The sequence below is a fragment of the Musa acuminata genome, chromosome BXJ2-3, assembly GCF_036884655.1.
Source record: "Musa acuminata AAA Group cultivar baxijiao chromosome BXJ2-3, Cavendish_Baxijiao_AAA, whole genome shotgun sequence".
Classification (NCBI taxonomy): Eukaryota; Viridiplantae; Streptophyta; class Magnoliopsida; order Zingiberales; family Musaceae; genus Musa; species Musa acuminata.
In genome coordinates, this window is record NC_088340.1 from 43,453,665 (window position 1) to 43,474,276 (window position 20,612).

General features: G+C 40.4%; 4 protein-coding genes and 1 long non-coding RNA gene across 5 annotated transcripts; 2 read left to right on the forward strand and 3 right to left on the reverse strand.

Moving 5' to 3' along the window:
• The first annotated feature begins 68 nt into the window (after window positions 1-68).
• LOC103979836 (EID1-like F-box protein 2) lies at window positions 69-2,577 on the forward strand. The gene is made up of 3 exons (XM_009396052.3): window positions 69-406; window positions 1,193-2,038; window positions 2,309-2,577. The coding sequence occupies exons 2-3, from the start codon at window positions 1,286-1,288 to the stop codon at window positions 2,345-2,347; spliced, it is 792 nt and encodes a 263-aa protein (XP_009394327.2). The 5' UTR covers window positions 69-406; window positions 1,193-1,285; the 3' UTR covers window positions 2,348-2,577.
• Window positions 2,578-2,714: 137 nt separating this feature from the next.
• Window positions 2,715-4,945, reverse strand: LOC103980064 (heparanase-like protein 2). The gene is made up of 9 exons (XM_065099599.1): window positions 4,709-4,945; window positions 4,600-4,636; window positions 4,349-4,523; window positions 4,107-4,255; window positions 3,786-4,025; window positions 3,523-3,712; window positions 3,317-3,442; window positions 3,140-3,239; window positions 2,715-3,059 (listed from the first exon to the last, which is right to left on the reverse strand). The coding sequence occupies exons 1-9, from the start codon at window positions 4,943-4,945 to the stop codon at window positions 2,715-2,717; spliced, it is 1,599 nt and encodes a 532-aa protein (XP_064955671.1).
• Window positions 4,946-5,731: 786 nt separating this feature from the next.
• On the reverse strand, window positions 5,732-8,765 carry LOC135608487 (uncharacterized). The gene is made up of 2 exons (XR_010485530.1): window positions 8,594-8,765; window positions 5,732-8,511 (listed from the first exon to the last, which is right to left on the reverse strand). It is a non-coding gene; the product is annotated as an uncharacterized LOC135608487 (long non-coding RNA).
• Window positions 8,766-9,487: 722 nt separating this feature from the next.
• On the reverse strand, window positions 9,488-12,234 carry LOC135608488 (UDP-glucose 6-dehydrogenase 4-like). Its single transcript, XM_065101418.1, has 2 exons — window positions 12,093-12,234; window positions 9,488-11,194 (listed from the first exon to the last, which is right to left on the reverse strand). Exon 2 carries the CDS (start codon window positions 11,186-11,188, stop codon window positions 9,746-9,748), a length of 1,443 nt encoding a protein of 480 aa, XP_064957490.1. The 5' UTR covers window positions 11,189-11,194; window positions 12,093-12,234; the 3' UTR covers window positions 9,488-9,745.
• Window positions 12,235-14,009: 1,775 nt separating this feature from the next.
• On the forward strand, window positions 14,010-20,259 carry LOC135606613 (microtubule-destabilizing protein 60-like). The gene is made up of 9 exons (XM_065097661.1): window positions 14,010-14,868; window positions 14,975-15,023; window positions 15,165-15,242; window positions 16,882-17,001; window positions 18,511-18,609; window positions 18,751-18,810; window positions 18,917-19,011; window positions 19,393-19,458; window positions 19,688-20,259. The coding sequence occupies exons 1-9, from the start codon at window positions 14,078-14,080 to the stop codon at window positions 19,707-19,709; spliced, it is 1,380 nt and encodes a 459-aa protein (XP_064953733.1). The 5' UTR covers window positions 14,010-14,077; the 3' UTR covers window positions 19,710-20,259.
• Window positions 20,260-20,612: the final 353 nt, after the last annotated feature.

Consider the following 20,612-nt stretch of genomic DNA (forward strand, 5'->3'; position numbering starts at 1 on the left):
TCTGTTTGGACAGTACAGGTGATCTTAGTTGAGAGCTTTAGAACGAAGTCAGCGCGTAGTGCCGACACAGCGTAGCCATTTCGCCCCCCCCCCTCTCTCTCTCTCTCTCTCTCTGTCTCTCGCTCGCTGAAGACCAACCGGATGGTGTCGGACTCGTACATTCGCTGAAGCTGCCCCTGGAAAAGGACAAAAGATTAAGGAGCTCTACGAGGGATCCGAAGGCGTTTCGTGGCCTTGGAGGGGCATTTGCTTCGTCGGCCGCTGCCCCGTCGTTACGCGAGCCGAGATGAGATCCTCTCCTCTTAGGTCTTCCTTGGCTGCTACCAAGGGTCAAAGGAGACGGCTATCCCTTCTTTGGCTCTTGTACTCGAAATAGGGAGGAAGAGGAAAAGGTCTTGTGCTTCAGGTGCATGAATCTTCTAAAAAGTTTATTTTTTTGTGTGGATTTTTTTTCAATTATTTAGGGAATTTGAGATTTCTCTGGTCCTTTTATCCTTGTTGGGTTAGTTTCGCTTCATTTGGGATTAGGTATCATGGGCAGGGTCGAATGGAGTCCGTCTGACGCAGAAGTCGTTTGGATTAAGGAATTTTAGGGCAAAGAAATTGGAAACATGAGATCGAGGGGCTGAAATCGTTGGAAGTTGGGTTTTGCTGTGAGAAATATCAGATGTGGATTTGAGGCCTTAGAAGAATTCGTGCTTGATTGTTATGATGAAGATTTAGTTTTTCCCTAAATTTAAGATCAAGGGATACAAAGTAAGCCGACGGGAGTGACTGCTTTTTCACGCATTATCAGGGGAAATGCATGATATTTTGAACGTAGATCTGTGTGAAACTGAGTTGTCGTCGAAGCAAATACAGCTTTTCTGCTTTGTGTGCATTCTTTTCACAGCAAATGATTAATCTGTCTGAGTAAATCCAAGACAGTGGCTCGAACTAAAACGAATGCATAATTCTTAATCCATCAGGACGTTCGATTGTAACATTTAGTTATAGCACTCTCTGCTTCTTTAATTCATTCTGTATCATCCAATTGTTTGTACTTCTTCCTAGCATATGTTGGTTAAAATGGACTTCATGATGAGCATTACCTGTTTGCAATATGAATTAATTTGTCTTATCTTTAGAACTAACATTTTCTGGAGACAATGAGAAAGTTGCTTAGGAAACAGTCATTTCTTTTTCTTGGCAGCAAATGTGCAGTTTGTTCAGCCATTATCATAGATAAACTTCGTCGCTGGAGAAGGATTGAGGCAAAAGAGCATATTTTGTACTTGTTGACGCAATGTTGTTACCAAAGCAATATCGTTGCACTCATTCAGCTGCATGCATATGCATTAAAGGTCACCTGAGCGAGGATGCCATCTATCTCATTTTCCAACATCTGAACTGGAACCCTAGACTGATTGCTCTAATGTCCTGCGTTTGCAAATGGTTTGATGAGATCGCCAAGCGGATCTTGTGGAAAGAGTTTTGTCGAACAAGGGCCCCGAAAATGATGCGGGATTTGCAATCCTCTGGAAGTCACAACGTCGATGGAAACTGGAAGGCACTCGCAAAGCTTCTTATCTATTGTTCAGGTTGCAGCCAGAGAACCCTTTTCGATCTCACCCATGTCCCAGGTCATTTTGTTTACAAGACTAGGTTTTCTAAGACTTTAGGAAAGAGTTTTCTTATCCCACAGTGCAGGAAAGATGTGTTGTATGTGTCGGACCTCTGTGAACATCTTGATCAAGGAGATGATGGTGATGTAGGATTTTTCCGAGGTGTGTTTGAGTCATTTTCTGTTTCAAGGGTTAGAAAGATGCTGATCGATAGGAAGGCCAGTCTCCATCCTTCGGAGGTGTGTCCATATTGTAAGGCAAAATTGTGGAACATGCTGCAGGCAAAGTTGATACCAAGGAGTGCCGGCATCAGATTGGATGCTTATGATGATAGCATCGAGTGCTATGTTTGTCTCAACGGCCACATGCTTGGAGCATGCACTCTTCAACCACTCTCGGATTCTGAGGGGGCATCTGATTTCGACGAGCACAAGGTAAGCTCTCTTCTTCGTGAGCTTATTCTAAAGATCCAATATCCGTAGGTTTGTGATCAGTTTTCAGATTGAACAAGTTGTCAAAACTCCCAAAAGTTCGGACTGGCTATAAGAAGACTTATCGAAATAATCCAACAGATACTCTTTGAATTCAGTAACTACACATATAATATGTGTAATGATTGTCTATTAGTTTTTCATACTAACTTTGATAGTTTGCGTTACGCTTCGACACATAATGTCTTTTTTCCCTCTTTTCTTCTGTCACAGGATCGATTGAAGCCCAGAATTCTGAGTGCAACCATGTAGTGATTTTTGATCTACCTGGTTAAAGGCCAGAGGAAGGATCAAATGAATGTTCCATGGATTTCTCCCATTTGATCATGAAATCATACAAGAATTGTTTGGCTCGGTAAGCATACAGCCGGATGTTCTCGAGTGAGTTGTATGACTTTTCAAGGTCAACGGGTAGAAATATCCATTGATGTAACACCAATTACAATTTCATATTTAGCTGAGAATTAACCTTGACCTTTTTACTGGTTGTATAAATCATCAATCTCGATCAAATGAGAATAGTAAGAGACGTGATGGCAACACAAAAATGTTCATCGTATCAACAGACAAAATCTTTTTATTATGTCAACAGGTAAATGGAGAAGGGAACTACATGGAGCTATCTGCAAGCAGCGGCATTGAAGTCCTTGAGCTTGACGAAGGCAATCGAGCGAGGAGCAATGCGAAGAGGATCAGAAGCTTCGACGACCATGGGATCCAAAGCAGGAATGCTGTTCTTGCCGTCGAGCATCAGTTCCTTTCCATTGAGAAGCATCACAGTGCTCTGGATATCGCCATCTTTGGGTGTGAGATGGAACGTCTCCCTCTTGCTTTGATCCTTGTCGTCTTTGGCCAACGGACGAGACCTGATCTCACGTTCGTACGATTTGGTGCCGCCATTAATCTCAATCTCGAACGTGATCGAGTCCGAGAGGTTGATCAGCAGTAAGGTAACACCACCAGGCTGTGTTCAAGAACAGAAGGAAGGGTTGAGGCGGAAAGATGCAACAAGAGCTAAAGCATGAGTCGTGCTGTCGGTCTCACTGTGTTCTTGGAGCAATGTGCGTAGGATCGAAGGTGTGCGTGGCCATCATGCGACGCTTCCAGAACGCCAGTCCCCATCAATCGATGCCACAACAGAGCGCTGATCCAAGAGGAAGAAGGAAGTTGCTCAGCCATGGCTTCAAACTCCAGCTTCAAGATCAAACCATGGAAACAAACCTGTAGTAGTCGGGGTTTGGCACGAAGGTGTCGTGGTCGAGGAGGCCGTAGTTGCCTCCGATCAAGGTTTGCCGGCAGAAGACCTTGTGATGATGCCTGGACACCATCCCAAGCTGATCCAAGTACCTGTTTCAGCCCAGCAAATCGATCTGTCACACACACACCTTTAGCTTCAGCAAGCGATCCCGGATGGTATCTACCCTCACCAGAAACTATTCGCAAAGGTGTTCGACAGCCCCTTGCCGCCGCTACTGTGAGCGCCACCGGATTCTCCCACCCAGGCAGAGCTCCAAGGGCCGGCGCTCTTGATGGTACCCACGACCTCGTTGTACGTACGGACAATATTGTCCAGCACTTTGGGATCGGTGACCTTGTCGACTAGGTTCCCATCACCACCTGAAACGCATCATGTCAAACACCCTTCACGATCAAGAACTGCGCGAGGAGGAAGCCGAAGGAGGTGGATGACCTGAGCCGAGGTTGTAGACGTGATGCGTGACGATGTCGACGACGCCGTAGCCCGAGGTGGACAGCATGTTCTTGTACCAGTCCTCGACGTAGAACCCACCCGGCGCCGCGACCTTCGGTGGACCTCCGAATTTAGCGTACTCATCGATGAGCATCGCCTTGAAGGCGATCAGGTCCAACCCGTACTGGTTGCCGTCCACGAGGAAGTTGGATTTGCCGCCATTTCCGCACAGCTCGTTGCCTTGGCGCAAGAAGAAGACGTGAGATCAGAGAAAGACAGGGATTCATGCATGCATTGCAGAGCAGGGGCTTCAGCGACTACCAAACTCCCATGAATCGACGTATTGTTTGTTCTGGACGATGTGTCGGATGAAGAAACGAGCATTCTCGGGGTCCCATGGACCTGTATACACACCATCATGCCCTTTAACCCTCCCATGAAGGGCATTGATTCCGAAGGTTATGAAGGCCCTGCAAACAAGTAGCAGTACACCATCACCACGACCCTCTCAGCATGACAGAGCAACAAGAAACAGATAGAGAGAGAGAGAGGACATGAATTACCCAGTAGTGTTGAAGAACTCATGGATCTTGTCCCATCTGTTCAAGCTGATGCAGCCATCTACGAACTCGTAATTGGAGTCGCCGTCGGCAGCTTTGAATTCGTGGCATGGTTTGCTCGTGTACTTCACTTGGTCCTGCAACGTCCCTCCGAGTCGAACTCTCATCGTACCAAAGGCTGTCAACACCACAGCATCAAACTTAGCACGGACATCACATCGAACGCCGAGAATGACATCCTTTGCTTCACTCACCCGTGATTGCATTACGAAGGATTTTGTTGCTCAGATCCTACAGTAAGATACAGCACACTTCAGCATGCATGCATATGATGACACGACTACTCGAGACCGATATGCGTACCAAATTTTTGATGGAGGTATTTCCCCAGGAGCAATCGCCGAAGTCACACTTCTCGGGCGGCCACCAGTCGACGGTGGCGCAGATGAAGTTGCCATCTGTTCTGGCGACGACGTAATCGGCCTGGACGCTGACGGTTACGTGCAGCGGGTCATCCTTTGCAACGATGCTCGAAGGTAAGCTGGAGAAGAGGAGGAGGAGGAGGACGAGGAGAGAAAGGACCAAGTCGGCGGTGGCCATGACGAAGGAAGCACAAGACTAATGAGGGAAGTCCGGCTGACGGCTTTTGTAGTTGAGATGAGTGAGTGTGGATTTAGTTGTGGATAGGGAAGGATTAGGATAAATGTGACTGTTACCTGATATGTTGGAGATAATAAATGGATATGTCTATTGCAATACTCGATCAACGTTACCCAGAAAATAAAGCAGACGATGACTCGTCCGCCAAAACGGGTCCCGCTATGGCCCATCTAAGGACAGTTTCTGCCTTGCAGGTAAAGCAGCGGGTGAGTACGAAAGGCAGGTTTATTTTCTTTAATGTTTCGTTCATGGTATCTCTTGTTGATCTTTCTCACCTTAATTTTAGCTTGTCGAGCTCTGAAATATATGTTGGAAAAGCCATATATATATATATATATATACAAGTTTCGGTATCATCCCATGGTGACTTGCTCTATATATATATATATATATATATATATATATATCTATCTTTTGATATAACCATGGGAAATGCAGAGAAGACATATCATGAAATGCCTCCTTTCTCCTAGGATATAAGAAGATATGTAGTTGATGAATTCAGACTTCCACCTGTTTACTGTTCTTCTGGTGATTCATACAGCAGAAGAAGTTGCTTACTATTGAAATCAACAGGGTCCTGGAGAGGTATTTGATTCGACCAACATTGATACATTTGTTTCTGAGCTCATCCTCTCAAATGCCACCGATATCCAAGAACAAAAGGAAAGCAAAGGAATAAATGAGGAAGGACAAGAGGATAACAACCTAAAGATCACACAGAGATGAGGGCAACAACCCAAAAAGGTTGTGCAATAAGTTCCTGTTACATTACATCTCCCAGTGAATGATGCACCAATGAGCTTTATATGATCTCAAAGGATAGCAACAATGCTTACAGGAAAGACGAGGAAGATAGAGTGTACCACAGTCGAGCACTACACAACAATTAGCAGAGTCGTTGCCATGAAATAGACATCTTCTTCCATTTTACACCATTATTACAAACAGATGCCTTCGACTATTTTCTCCAAGGAAGATGAAAAGAGCCACACGAGATGATGAAGAGACATACATCGGCTCTTCAGTTGTGGAGAGGGTTAGGCCCACTCGTATCAGCTGCTTCCCGAGACCATACCTTGAGTCGATATCTTTGGCAGGATGACTTCTTTGCAATGGACTCCTTGAAGGCTGGAAGCACCATGACGGCATGCGGTGCAGCAAGGAGGTAGAAGGACTCTGTTCATGCTGATGCTGGCGCTTGCAAACTTGGACAAGAGGAGCTTCATGCTCCTTAGAGAGCGCAAGTTCAGAAGCCAATAGTAAGAAAAAGGTAACTCGCAAAAGAGAGAAGCTCTTCATGGCTTTCATCTCGGGCTTGGAAGGTGGAAATAACTCCCAAGGTGTGGAAGGAGAGGAAGGGGGAGAGCATGACTGTGGGTATCAAAGGATGCATGGGAAAATAGGCCTATCAAGGAGTGAAAAGGAAATGGACTCCACAACATTTTCTTGTTCCCCTGAGCTTTCATAAATATAGATGACAAATTGGCGATAATGCGATTTGCAGACAGTGCGATGCAGTGTGGAGGGCTGAGTGGAGGTAGCTAATTGTGGGCCAAGTGAATTGATACACAGAATCACTGACCACATGGCTGGGAACATCACAGTTTCCAGAGAACCTATGAACAGGGGGAGGAAGGGCCCCTTGAACTGGCTCCTATAGCTGCAGAGTGCCCAAGAAGAACAGATGATACTTGTCATGCTACTTTTGAGGAAGGTACTCCAACTGAACTGGGTTTCAAAGGACAATTCATTTGTAAAAGTGATTCACCCTCCCTCCAACATTGGCTAAACTTCATTCCTTTGGAGCATGTACCCTTTCTTAATCTACACTGGTTAATCAAATGAATTGTCGACTACTTCTTAATCCTAATGCTCATGAAAAGGATCACAAAAGATTATATCTAAAACATTAGTCTGGTAATGACGTACCAAATCTCTTATCAAAGATTGAGGGTTTGAAATCTCATTCGATATATTTAAATCTCAAATGATATTTTGAATGTGTTAACTAGTTTAGCCGGTACAGACTTTGACAAACCTATGACAAAGTCCTAAGCTCGAATCTCGCCTTCATCGTTTACTCTTTTGTCAAAAAAAAAAAAAAGAAGAAGTTATGAATATAGATGAAATTTTAGATGAAAACAACCTCATCTCACATATGCACAAATCCTAATAAGCATACGTTTAATTATCACAAGAGTTTAGTATAAATGAAAACCGAGCAACAATTATAAAGTTATCATATCACCTAAAATGCAAGTCAATTGCTTGAAGAAAACACTGTCCATAAAAAATAAACAATGTTCAAACACTCCACTTGGAAGCTTGGACAAGTTAGAATTAGATAAATATTACTGCTCGACTGTAAAGCAAGTTTTTTTTCTTCCCAACTGCAAGAGTGATACTTTTCGAGTTAAAAATACATCAATCATCTAAACACTAAACCAAACACAAGAATATAGTCGTTTATTGTGATCCAATTCTTATATTATTTCATAGCAATACATATACACTTCCGAGAAAAAAAAAAAAAATTAAGACTGTTTCCCATGCCAAAAGCCTCCTCGAGCATTTTCTAATGCAGATTTTTCCTATTTTAGTTGTATCAACGACTTCCACAAGAAAATTTTCATGCAAAAAGGAAAGGAAAACAATGATTGACCTCCTTCTGACCAAAACCAGTTGCTGATATAATGTCATCCTGGTAACTTGCTATTCTTTGCCAAAAGGATCCCTGCTAACAAGCAGTATATTCAGACCAGAATATTGGTCTACTACTCCCCCATGGTTGCTCCCATGATAGTCAGCAATCATTATCATCATGTGTTCAGGGATAAACAGCTCCAATCAATTGGTGGTTTATTGTCATAAAAAATCTTCCTTGGCAACATTCTGATCCTTCTAAACTTCATCAACAGAAGTTTCAGTAGGATGCCACTCTATGAGAGCTTGATTTAATTCATTCTTGGCATAGACAACATCCAAAGCTTCAGCATCAACGGATGCTTCAGTGTCCAATGTAATTTGTTTGATATTGCAATAGCCAGAAGATTTATGATTCATTTTTTCGTGATGGCTCCAAAATGGGAGCCAAGTGAAAAGCCTCTGATTTTAGCAGATTAAAAGAACAAACTTCAAGTTGTACCTCAGCCCTATGTTAACTCAAAACAAAACAAAATTCATAAAAGTGAAGCATAAAGGTATCTACTCATACGACCTAATCAAGACATGATAGGCAAATCAATTGTCATGGTAATTTCTTGCACAAAGGAGCAATTTTTAAAGAAAATTAAGCAGTACACATGCCACTAATTCTGCAAACCCGAAATATGCACGTACGCGGAGATAAAACCTGCAATTTCTTTCGATATTTCACCAAATTAGCAGACAACAAAACATTGTCGGAGCGCATCAACCGAAGCAGCCTTCCTCCCCCGAAGGATTGCTACTACAAGCAAAAAGAAGTGGGGAAAACCTAGAAGCAAACACTTGCGACTCTTCGCCTGGATCATAAAAGAGAACAACAAGATGGAACTCATCAAATAATACGCCCGATTCTAATCCAAAAGAGAGGAATGAACTGACTTCAAATGGGAGAACGAAGGAGCGATCGATCGATCGGGAACTTTCCTTCGAGCAACCGAAGAAAAAAGGAGGGCAAAAGAGCGAGTTGGCTTTAAAGGGAGAATGCAATGAATTTGGAGGGACTCGCTCGAGGAATTTGGGGCTTGCAATGGAGAGGAGATGAATGAATCATTTCATTCTCAATCTACGTTTTAGAATACGATTGTAATTAATTAGTAATTATATTTATAAATTCTTATAAAAACTACTTACTTTTTGAGGATTTTTTTTTATAGAGAATCCAATATTTATTTTAAATAACTATTTTACCCCTTCATTGGTTATACTATTTGTCTCGTCTTCTTCGTCACACTCTCGTTGGAACCCAGTAGTCGACGGTAATGGAGAGCAATAAAACTTCGTGCACCTAGCTCTCGATTAGTCGTTCCTCTTCGCCGCGCACAAGACTGCCCCCTTTGTTATAGGCCTCATGTGAGGGCTGCGAGCGATGACAATTTTAGTGAAAGAAGAAATAAAATGATCTTTTCATATCACTATCAATGTTTTTCAAATTTTAATTATATATATATATATATGTTCATTATTGTACTAAATTTTGACGAGAAGCCGATGCGATCATCACGCAACTAGAAGAACAATATGCAATCGCAGCTTTTCTCAGGTCATGGCTACAGAATTCTTTTCGATTCGTAATGTGTTCGTGCCTGTAAAGAAACAACATCGGTTCATCAGTGCAACATTGCATGTATTCACAGGCCACATAAAGTATGATGCACCTGATCACCACCATGACTTGATTTGCTAAGCCAGAGATGCAAGCGACAGGGCAAAAGAGTACTCGTGAGAAAACCAGAACTGGCATTCAGCTATAATGAGATTCGAGCGACAGAAACCTACAAGAAACAACAAGCAATCCATCTTTTCCTCTGGTAGCAGGAATGCATCAAGTAGCAAAGCCTAGTAGACAAAAGGGATCAGTTCTCTCATCAAATGCAACAGAAGGCACGCTAAGGAGAACGGAGGAGGTAGGATAATGGTGCAATCACCATTTCCTGTCTAAACATTACTGGAGAACAACAAGCCATAAAGAGTAAAATTAGACAGTATCATGAAGTATCCTCGGCTTCCCATCTGTCCCAGCTGAACTCCCAACTAGACGACAGCAGGCATGTCCTTAAGCCATTGATCCAATGGCTTCCCAATCGAGTAAACGATGAAGCCAATCTCCCTTAGCTTCTCAGGGTCCACGACATTGCGCCCATCAAAGATAAAAGCAGGCTTCTGCATATTCTCATAGATCTTTGCATAGTCCAGCCTTTTAAACTCATCCCACTCGGTCAGGATGCAAACACCATGTGCCCCCTTGGTGGCCTCGTATGCATCCCAGGTCACAGTAACCTCCTTCACAGCTGTTGGGCTCGTCGGCTGGAGGTGGATGGGGTGATCCCAGTCGAACTTGTTCATCGCAAGATCACGCCGGATCTGGTCTGCAGACACTTGGGGATCATAGATACTAATCTTGGCCTTGTCGCCCAAAAGACCCTTGCAAACATCGATGGCTGGAGTCTCCCTCGTGTCACCTGTGTCCTTCTTGAATGCAAACCCAAGCACAGCAATCTTCTTTCCAGAAACAGTGTTGAACATGGAAGAAACCACCCGGTTCACGAACCTGCTTTTCTGGTAGTCATTGATCTTGATAACTTGCTTCCAGTAAGTGGCCACCTCTGGAAGACCATTGCACTCGCAGATGTAGACCAGGTTAAGGATGTCCTTTTGGAAGCAGGAGCCACCAAACCCCACACTCGCATTCAAGAACTTAGGCCCGATCCTGGAGTCTTTTCCAACAGCATAGGCGACCTCAGACACATTGGCACCCGTGGCCTCACAGAGCGCTGAAATGGCATTCACCGACGAGATCCTTTGAGCCAAGATGGCATTAGCAGCAAGCTTGGATAGCTCAGCAGACCATAGATTGGTTGTGATGATTCTATCCTCAGGAACCCAATTGGCATAGACCTCTTTCAGTGCTTGGACAGCCTTCCGACCCTCTGGGGTCTCCCGACCACCTATAAGCACTCGATCAGGGTTGAACAAGTCCTGAATTGCTGTACCCTCTGCAAGAAACTCTGGGTTGGAGAGGATCTGGTAGCTGATGCCTTTGCTGTTGTGGGTTAAGATCTTTTCGATTGCCTCGGCGGTCTTTACAGGGACAGTGGACTTCTCAACCACAATTTTGTCAGATTTGGATACATCAGCGATCATGCGAGCTGCACTCTCCCAGTAGGTAAGATCAGCTGCCTTACCTGCACCAAGGCCACGGGTTTTGGTTGGCGTGTTCACCGAGACAAAGATGATATCAGCTTCACAGACATGCTTTTCTACTTCAGTACTGAAGAAGAGGTTCCTCCCTCGGCACTGCTTAACCACGTCTTCAAGCCCTGGTTCATAGATTGGGAGTTGATCGCTGTTCCATGCCGCAATGCGAGTGGCAGAGATGTCCACAACGACCACCTCAATGGATGGGCATTTCAAGGCAATGACGGCCATGGTCGGGCCACCGACATACCCAGCCCCAATGCAGCAGATCTTCACCATCTTTGCCTGTTAAAATAATATGAACCAATCAAACAAACAACAGTAGGAGACAATCAGAAAGTGCAAACTTCATCAGATCAAAATCATCTATGTTTTTTTTACACTTTGAAACATTACGGCATATGGAAAACGGATTGCAGATCCAAAACCCATAAAAGGCTACATTGTTTTCTTATTCAATCACTTTGAAAGCAATCAGCATGCAGATGAACATTTGCAATTTTTCCTGTGAGTCAGTGACTGAAAATTAATTTCCTTAAACCAAATAACAGAAAACGAAACCAAAACAGATAGATTCAAAAGTTAGACCTTTATATTTAAAATACTCAATAGTTAGGACGTGCCAGTGAAAAAAATATCATAAACATATAATGAGGAAACATAAATCTTGAGAACACATGATAAAAAGCATAGATCAATGTCTATTATCTCTTTAGAACAGACACATGCAGCTGATCTCTTAATGAAAGCTACTCAAGCACCAAAAGAACTACCATGTATCAGACATGAACAAGCACAACCTGCAAATACCAATTCCGGAAAACCCGCAGATCTAAGACAAAACCAACCCATCCAATAAGCCCTACAGCCATAATAAACTAGCATACACCACAGATCCGAACCCAAAGCGTTGCGATCGGTATGTGTGGGTTGGTGTCCAAAATTCACCACCCAAATTAATCTAATTCAAGCTGCGACTAAACAGATTCCGAGTACAATCCCAATCCCTAACTGGATCCACATCAAATCTCGCACGACAAGAACAGATCTGGCCTTTGATCATAACAACCAACGTGTGACGACCCCGCAAGACAGACAAGGTAATGATTTAGCATGTGAAGATATATGGAAGAAACCCGCAAGATTTAGCAGTTGAACGCATCAGATCAGGCGCGAACATTACCTCCTTTTCCACAAGAAAGATATGGGATTCAGCAGGCACAGAAGACCGCGAGAGAGAGAGAGAGAGAGAGGAAATGTGTGTGTGGAGATACAGGAGGCGGTCTACACCTCCTTAAATTCCCAAAAGGAGCTGAGCTCCTTCCGCGTCCTTCCCCGTTCGTGAACCCGTCCGCCGCACGGAAAAGTCAAGATAACGCGTCGGTGAACACCAGACACGGAACACGAATGATTTGTCAGAAAAGAATGTTTTATATTTACATATTTGTCCCTGAAAAATAATATTCGACATCTAAGATTAATTTTTGGAGCCAAGGCAAAATTATTCCTCATTATTTATTTATTTTCTGAAAGAATATATTTATATATATTAGCACGTCTAAGAGTATAAGCATATTTTGTATGTAATGAAATATCATAGCATATCAAATGCATCATATAAAATGTAATTCAGAAAACGGAGCAAATATGTGTTTTTAGAATTAATTTTTCTTAAAGTTAAATCATATCTCACCTTAAACTAGATCTATTTGCCTTAATAAAAATATCCTTTGCATATGTCTATTGACTTTATGATGATTATTCCTTATTTCAATTTACATGATTAAGATGCATATTTTTATGAATTGTGTAATAATTCATAAATTATGTCAATAATAAAATCTATATGTATCATTCAAATATATTCATAGCATTTTAGATCATTCTATCTCATTTTACATTCTATCATGATAGTATAAATCCTTTATGAATTAAAATTTTTAAATTTATCAAAATATTTAAGAATTATGTATGGCAAAAAAAAATATTGTATTTCAAAATTCAATAGGTCATTAATCAAAACATTTCATAGCATTGAAACCCATCTACTTCAAAGTTCTAAGTGTGTACTTCTAAGAAGATTATGATTTACAACTCCCTTTTTACTATTTTTTTAATTTTTTAAATAATTTTAAAAATTATTTTTTTATAAATGGATATAAATATCCTTCCTCCTCTTCTTCTTGTCTCTTTCTCCTCTTTTTATTCCTCCTATTATTATTATTATTATTTTTTTTTTTCAAAGAATAATATCGAAGGAGCAACAAGTACAAGTACAATCAGAATGTGAAAACGTAATTTAGAGACGAATTAAAGAACAATGATTGATGAACGATAAGGAGTGTTAGGGAGCATCGATAACATGAGACTACGTAGGCAATAATCATAGTGGATATGGGGAAGAGAAAAAAATATAAAATCGAAATTACAGTGATACGAGAGTGTGCATATGATGATAATAATAATTTTTTTTAATTTAAAAAAATAATGAATGATAAGAAGTTGTAGTAGTTCAAAAAAAGAAACCTCTAAATAGTGAGCTACTGCTGTTGATCCATTACAATTGATGGAAACCTGCCTAATATGCCACAAATCTCTCATCATTGAAGAACTGGCTAAGCCGTCCACAGTTTCCTTGCACACAACGCTCATCATACTTTGTGAAGATGGACTATGGAAGATAGGTAATTAAAGGTCCTGATGACAAGGTAATTCCCACCTAAAACATGAGGAACAGCATCAGTCCAATCGACAAAGACTCGGTCTACAGACTCGGTCAGCACTTCTACAGACTCGGTCTAAATCACAGGAATTATACTGACAAGAAGGTTCTCAAGTCTGCAGGACGTAAACCGAGTCGAGTTGACGTGGGCCGAATCGGACCAGAGCAGACTCGGTCGCGTGGTTGACCGTTGACAATGTGATCCGGCTCAAGATCCATTTTATTGCGCAGGATGCAAGGGCCGAGGCTCGATCCGACGGTTGAGATTAGATCGTTATTCAAAATTTATACAAAGCGGGGCCCAGGTGAGAATTAGCCGTTACAAATCGCCTTCCCCCCGACCCCCGCTTACCCTTTTAATTTCCCGATTACGTTCTACACAAACCCTAAGAGGAAGGACCGAGCTTTCGTCCATTTCTCGACTCTCCAATCCTTACTTCGAGGAGATGGCGACTCCCTTGAAGAAGACGTTGCCATCTCGATCTCCGACCTCGGAGATTCTGAAGGTTTCCGAGAATTTCGATCCCAACGTTCCGATTTCGCCTCCTTTTTCTTCTAAGAAACCGATCAAATCTCCGGCGATCCTGTCGGCGCAGTTGAAGAAGGCCAACCCCAAAACCCCTGGTCGGATCTTCGTGCCGCCGCCCCCGCCAGAGCGGGCCGGGAAGTTCATCGTCGCCAAGAAGAGCTCCGGGAGGGCGGGGAAGGGCCTCGATTTTGAGAAGTGCCGGAAAGAAGCCTACGAGGCCCTCCGTGCATCGCAGGAAGAGTTCTTCAGGAGAGGTTGCTCCTCTGGAGCCGCCTGGGTTGCGGACTCGGCACCTGGTGAAGCTGACAGGTCCAAAGATGGATCTGAGAAGGATGGGACGAATGAGACGGGGGAGATCGTGAGTTCGGGGGCTCAAGAGCTGGAGGGAGATTCCGAGGTGACAAAGATAAGGACCTTGGTGATGGAGAAGGCGATGAGCAGTATGCCTGAACCGGGATCTGGCCGCGTTAAGCATTTGGTCAAGGCATTCGAGAGCCTCCTTTCCATTCCGAAGGATGATGAGGGCGAAAATTTTGACGAAGAAAGGAAGCCTTCGAACTGGACATTGCTGGGATTACAGCAATCTGCCAAGGTCGTGGAGGCTGGACCTTCTTCTACATCCTTTTTCTCTTCGGCAGAGTTCTTCCCTTCCAGAGAATTTGAAAGGGGCTTGAGGTTGTATTCTTCGATAGAGTGTCACAGTGACAGGTTAGTGATGTTGAAACTTTAGGAAAAACGGAGGGCTTTTTTTTTTTTTGTGTGTGTGTAAGCTGTTTTGGTTGATGTCCTTAGACTTTGAACGTTCTGATTTCAGGTCGAGTTGGGGGAGCAGGACATCTGGTAGAGGAAGAAACAAACGCAATGTAAGAAACTATACATTTGTACATGCTTTTTTAACAGTTTGGTAATGTTGAATAGATCTTTCTTTTGCAGTTTTGCTTTAAAATTTAAAATTCATGTATAATATTTTGGCTTTGACAATGAAAATTGATTATGCTTGCCAGAGCTCTGAATCTTTGAGAAGGAGCTGGAATAAGATGCTTAAAGTGACAATCCAGCATCCATTCAAATTGAGGACTGAGGTACATTATTACATTAATTTCCTTAATAGTGTATATATAATTACCAACCGAGGTAACCATGGTGAAATTACTAGGGAAAATACTAGGCATAAACACGAGTTTGACTAGATTTTGTCTATTTTTGTGTAATAGTTTCTTCATTACGTCTAGGTATGAGAACTAGATTATAACATCTCTATCATGAAGCCTATAGAAAAAAAGGGCATGGTGTTGCTACACATGAATATACAAGTAATGAGGCAGAAAGATTACGAAGAGTAACTTGAGGTTGAAAAGACAAAAGGGTAGCAGTGGTATGGCTTTTACTCAGGTCCTCAGTAATGGTTAATATTTTGTCAGACGTTTTAGGTATATTTTTCCTGGAATCAGTACTACAATTTTGGTTATTTGTTAATTATTTAAAATGTTCACCCCTGTTGGTGTCTGAAGGTAAGGACATGCATACTTTCACTACTCACTAATCTTGAGATAGAATAGGTTTTTTTTGTACGATCGTGGTGATAGCCATAATTTTTGTACTGGTAAACAACTAGAAATAACTAGGCAAGCTAGTTACTATAGTAGAGTGTAACCATCAGGTAGTGGTCACATACATACATTTGATGGTGTACATGAAAAAAAATTGATTTCACCAATCTGTCAAGGCCTAAGTTCAATGTTCGCAACTTTACCTTGGCAGATGTAGGAGGCCGATATGGGGCTATAAGATGCCTTTTCTGGATGAGGATTTTTTTAATGATAACAATTCCCAGAGATTTAAAACTGCAAAAATGGTAGAAATTTGTTATTTGTTTACCCATCTACATAAAATAATGACACTTGAATTAGTTTTCCTTGTGTCATCCTTCATAGGTAGAACCACAACCATTTTCTCTAGTTATTATTTTCTTTTTTTATCACATAGTTATCTGTTAAATTTCACATCTAGATAAAGCTTAAGTCAGGTAATCCCTTATGGTCAGAGAAATGTAATTTAGTATCATTAATGCTGTACTTGTAAAGCAGTCAACTATATACTTGGGTTTGGGTTTAAGAAAATAGACCTTAAAGAAGCTTGAGATCAAGGCTTACTATTGTCATATAATATCTAGCTCACCGCATGAGCATCCTGATAGTAAGGTTCAAGGAGTTTGGCATACACAGCCTTACCCCTGTAAACAGTGATACTATTTTTGTGACTTGAACTCTTAGTCACCTAGGAAGCAAGGAACAACCTTAACCTTTTTTTGGTGCCAAGGCTGATAAATTTCCTGTCCAACCTAACTTATAATTCATGTGCAAGGCTAGACTAATCTTGAATCGCATGTGTTCCCTTGTACCATCCGAGACATTAAATTTCATTGTTTTCATTATCCTAGTCATTATAGGCTTGTGAGAAAAGATATGAAGTTTAGTCATGATATCTCAAGCTGAAATAGTGAACCTTGAGTTCACATATCCTTCTTGCACTTCCCTTTGTTTTTCTGTCAATATGCTATTCCTTTTATAATTATATCTATTAGATGGTGATCAATTTCAGCCAAAGTACATTTGTCGACACATATAAGCTAAACACAAACATATCTTGTTGTTGTATCCAAGAATTCATGTAATTATTTTTTTTATCCTTATTGAACTTTATCCATTATATTGTTTACAGCAAAGAGGAAGGATTAAGGAAGAACAGTTTATCAAGAAAGTGAAAGATATGCTGATGGTGGAGGAGAAGCAACGCATACCTATTGCTCAAGGCCTTCCATGGACCACAGATGAACCTGAGGTGACAACCCCTTACAACTTCAAGCATCTAAAAGAGTTGCTAGTTATAACATTATCCTTTATGAAACAGAATAATATGTTTGACTCGAAGTGATCATTCTATAACAATGGTAATGCACATTGCATCGTTATATAGCATATATTTTTATTGTTTTAACTTTTAACTACATATTATCTTTTAGTAAACGGGAAAGGTGTTTACTAATTCATAATATGTTCTTGTTATATAAATATATAAATTAAGATGAGGTTGTATTTGTAATTTTGTGGTGGTTAAGAAATTATCTCACTTAGTGATATTACTATATGTAGTACTTGTCCTTTTCCAATTACCATAACACTTCGTAGATTGAGTTTACTGCAAATCCATGAGTGCTATATCCTCATAGGCTTAATTGAAGGTATATTTGAAGTTCTAGAGAGTGTAATTTCTTCTACACAAATAGATTCAGGAACTGGGCATGTCTTAAAATAATTCCATTGCTTGGTGTGCAATTCAGTTGTTGTGTAGTCTAAAGGAGCCTGAGAAAGTTATAATTAACTGAAGTTTGGAATTTTACATCACCTAGTGATCAAGATTACTTTTCTCAAAAGTAGAAATGAATGCTTCATTTGCTTATGAATAGCATTCATTTCAATTCTCTACCACTAAAATTTATTTGTGATGCTCAGGCTTCCACTTTTATGATTAATTATAGCATTTGCAATTGCAATTTAATTTAGTGGCAACATCTGACCTTTTCAAGCTAAAAAAGGAATTATTATTTTGACCATAAATAGATCATAGTATTTTTCTACAGAAAACATTCTTGCTTTCCAATGTACTATCTTCTTTTATGAATTTTCTACATTCATGAAGCACATTGATTTGCACAAATTTTTTAAGCACCCAAGAAATACTTGCTACCACTGCAATATTTTCCAACTCAAGAACACCTATGGAGACATTTACATGGTTGAAGTTAAAACATGATGCATACACTTAGAAAGGATAGATTTTAAAATTGATTCAAATTAATGTAAACACAGTCGAGGGACTGCTAAATATTTGAAATGTAAAACATGATGCATACACTTGGAAAGGACAGCTGTAGATGATAATTTAATAAAAGTAAACATGGGTTTGATCTTAATCAATAGAAACTCAGGCATGTCTATGATGAAGTATCTGCTATATGTATGATTTGTACAGGTCTAGTGTATGATAGCTTTCAGCAAGATTAGCCAGAAATTGTAGAGACTATGTACTAAGAGTTATCATATTTGTTGGAGATAATGAATAAAATTGTTGAATTATCTTTTAACAACAAGAAGTAACTAGTTTCAGAATCAAACTGGAATCACCACAGATTGCAAGATGCCCATGGATTTGAAACTTCAGTCGAATCTTTAATTGCCCAATCAAATATTTGAATAACTAGCTTCTTCATTCAGATACTGAATCTTCAACTCTTAACCTACAACAAACTTTCTTGATTATTGCTGACATTTGCTTTATTGAAATGTTTAGCATTTGGTCAAGCCCACTGTGAAGGAAAGCACTGAGCCAATAGACATTTTGTTGCATAGCGATGTCCGTGCAGCAGAAAGGGCTGAGTTTGATCAATTTGTAAGCTTTCTAGAGGACTCTATTATCATCAGTTAAATAAATAGTCAAAAAAATTTAGCATACTTCCACACTTTGATCTAGCAACCATGCCAAAACATAAAGATTCATTGCTTACTGCTTATAAGTTCAATGTCTCTTTAGGTCACAGAGCGGATAAACTTTGCTGAACAATTAAGATCGGAAAGAGAGATGCAGCAAAAGGTATTCCTAAATGACAAGAATTCACCATTTTGTCCTTTCTATGCATGTTATGTCAAGTTGTATTATACTTGGCCAAATAATTGTGTACATGGATATTTCTTCATAGTTGGAAGAAGAAGAAGAAATACGGAGACTCAGAAGAGAGCTTGTGCCTAAAGCTCAGCCTATGCCATATTTCGATCGACCCTTTGTTCCTAAGAAGTAAGTTCGGTACCCACAAGTACTTTAATTCATGATTTTTGCCCACAAGTACTTTATGTATTTCCTGGACATGCATACATAATTTTGCTGTTTATTAGCCAAGCTGCATAAAGATCAAGCAAGGAAACAGCTTATATACGGTTGCCACCAATTTAATGGATTTTAGGGGTGATTTGGTCTCTCACAGAGCTGATGCATGAGAACCACATGTATGGGCCCCACTCATAAAATCTGTGATTGGTGACATCGCCCCTGACAGTTTTCATGGATGATTCAGTTGAACTAAAATAGAAGAATTCTTTCTTTACTTTTTCTTAATTTAGTAATTATTTATTTTATTTAGTTATTAATAAAGCTAGACTCTCATTATTATGGTGACAGGTCAGAAAGGCCTCAAACAATCGCGAAGGAGCCAAGATTCCATATTCGCCCAAGAAAATCTTCATGGTATTTTTTTTTTGTTTTTCATGCTAATATTACCACATCGATCATATTCATATCATAGTGCCATGAAAAAATTTATTCTTTCGTTATCTAAGTGATAAAAATTTTATTTTACTATCATTTATGCTTCATTTCATTTTAGAGAAAAATGAGACTGCTGTGAGAACAAGCCTGATGCTTAAGAAGATAATATGACCATGACTTCTGATATTCTATTTTTGGTCAACTCCAGTGCTTCAATGTTGCAAAGATGATGGACACTTTCAAAATTCTACATGACTCCTGGACAGCAGTTACAAAGTATATTCTACCCCATGCCTTCTTCAGTATGCTCTATTCATCCTCTTACAATGTGCTTAATTTTTTTCCTCCAACTTTTGTAATGATTTGAACATCAAGACTCTGTATATAGGATTTATACCTTTTTCAGAAAGGCCTGAAATACATTTTCACTCTATGGGTTCTATTTCTAGAGCCAATAAGACGACCTACCTCTTGTCTGAGTTTGCAGACTAGTGTTGTGATCTGAAATGGAGGATACCTCCGTATCATTTGAATTTTCAAAAAGCCTGTCATCCAATTTTGGCTAGATCTTTGACATTGGAGTGATTATTTCTCATTTGCTTTGGGTCATTGACTTTTTCTGGGGGGGTTTGACACCTGAATGATCTAACAGTTTATAAGACACTGCATTTGGCAGTGTCCGGCCTCCATGAAAGTGCAGATAACTGGTCAGTGCTAAGTTCCACATGCTCTGTGTAGGCTTGCAAGCTTGTCATTGTACATAGTGACCATGTTTGATCTGATTATAACTGAGATGTTTCAGCTCTGTAAATTTCCTTTTGTTTTCCGTGTTAAGGATCAAACTGCTTGTCATTATTAAGTGCAGCTTTGTACTTATAAACATTTTGTATCCATCAAGGCTCATGGTACTCTCATTACTAGGTATCATCAATGCACGCAAAATGAAACAACTAGGAACTCTTTGGGATCAGCGTAGGGGAATCGTGCAATTTGGAACTCTCCATTCGTGCTTCTTGCACATTGCTTTCAGTTCTTTTCCCTTTCGATTTCTCATCTCTCATAGTGAATGACAAAAATATTTCTTTTTTCTTTTCCTTTTTTTTAATATATGATAGATAAATGCTTCTGAAAAA

What these genes read in the sequence shown, in the direction of transcription:
- LOC103979836 (XM_009396052.3), top strand. Translation starts at nt 1,286, where the DNA reads ATGTTGTTACCAAAGCAATATCGTTGCACTCATTCAGCTGCATGCATA. An exon ending in CTGATTTCGACGAGCACAAG is followed by an intron (nt 2,039 to 2,308) that starts GTAAGCTCTCTT and finishes CTTCTGTCACAG; the next exon opens with GATCGATTGAAGCCCAGAAT.
- LOC103980064 (XM_065099599.1), bottom strand. Translation starts at nt 4,945, where the DNA reads ATGGCCACCGCCGACTTGGTCCTTTCTCTCCTCGTCCTCCTCCTCCTC. An exon ending in CGTCTACAACCTCGGCTCAG is followed by an intron (nt 3,713 to 3,785) that starts GTCATCCACCTC and finishes GATGCGTTTCAG; the next exon opens with GTGGTGATGGGAACCTAGTC. An exon ending in ACCTTTGCGAATAGTTTCTG is followed by an intron (nt 3,443 to 3,522) that starts GTGAGGGTAGAT and finishes GGGCTGAAACAG; the next exon opens with GTACTTGGATCAGCTTGGGA.
- LOC135608488 (XM_065101418.1), bottom strand. Translation starts at nt 11,188, where the DNA reads ATGGTGAAGATCTGCTGCATTGGGGCTGGGTATGTCGGTGGCCCGACC.
- LOC135606613 (XM_065097661.1), top strand. Translation starts at nt 14,078, where the DNA reads ATGGCGACTCCCTTGAAGAAGACGTTGCCATCTCGATCTCCGACCTCG. An exon ending in GAGGAAGAAACAAACGCAAT is followed by an intron (nt 15,024 to 15,164) that starts GTAAGAAACTAT and finishes TATGCTTGCCAG; the next exon opens with AGCTCTGAATCTTTGAGAAG. An exon ending in AAAGAGAGATGCAGCAAAAG is followed by an intron (nt 18,811 to 18,916) that starts GTATTCCTAAAT and finishes ATTTCTTCATAG; the next exon opens with TTGGAAGAAGAAGAAGAAAT.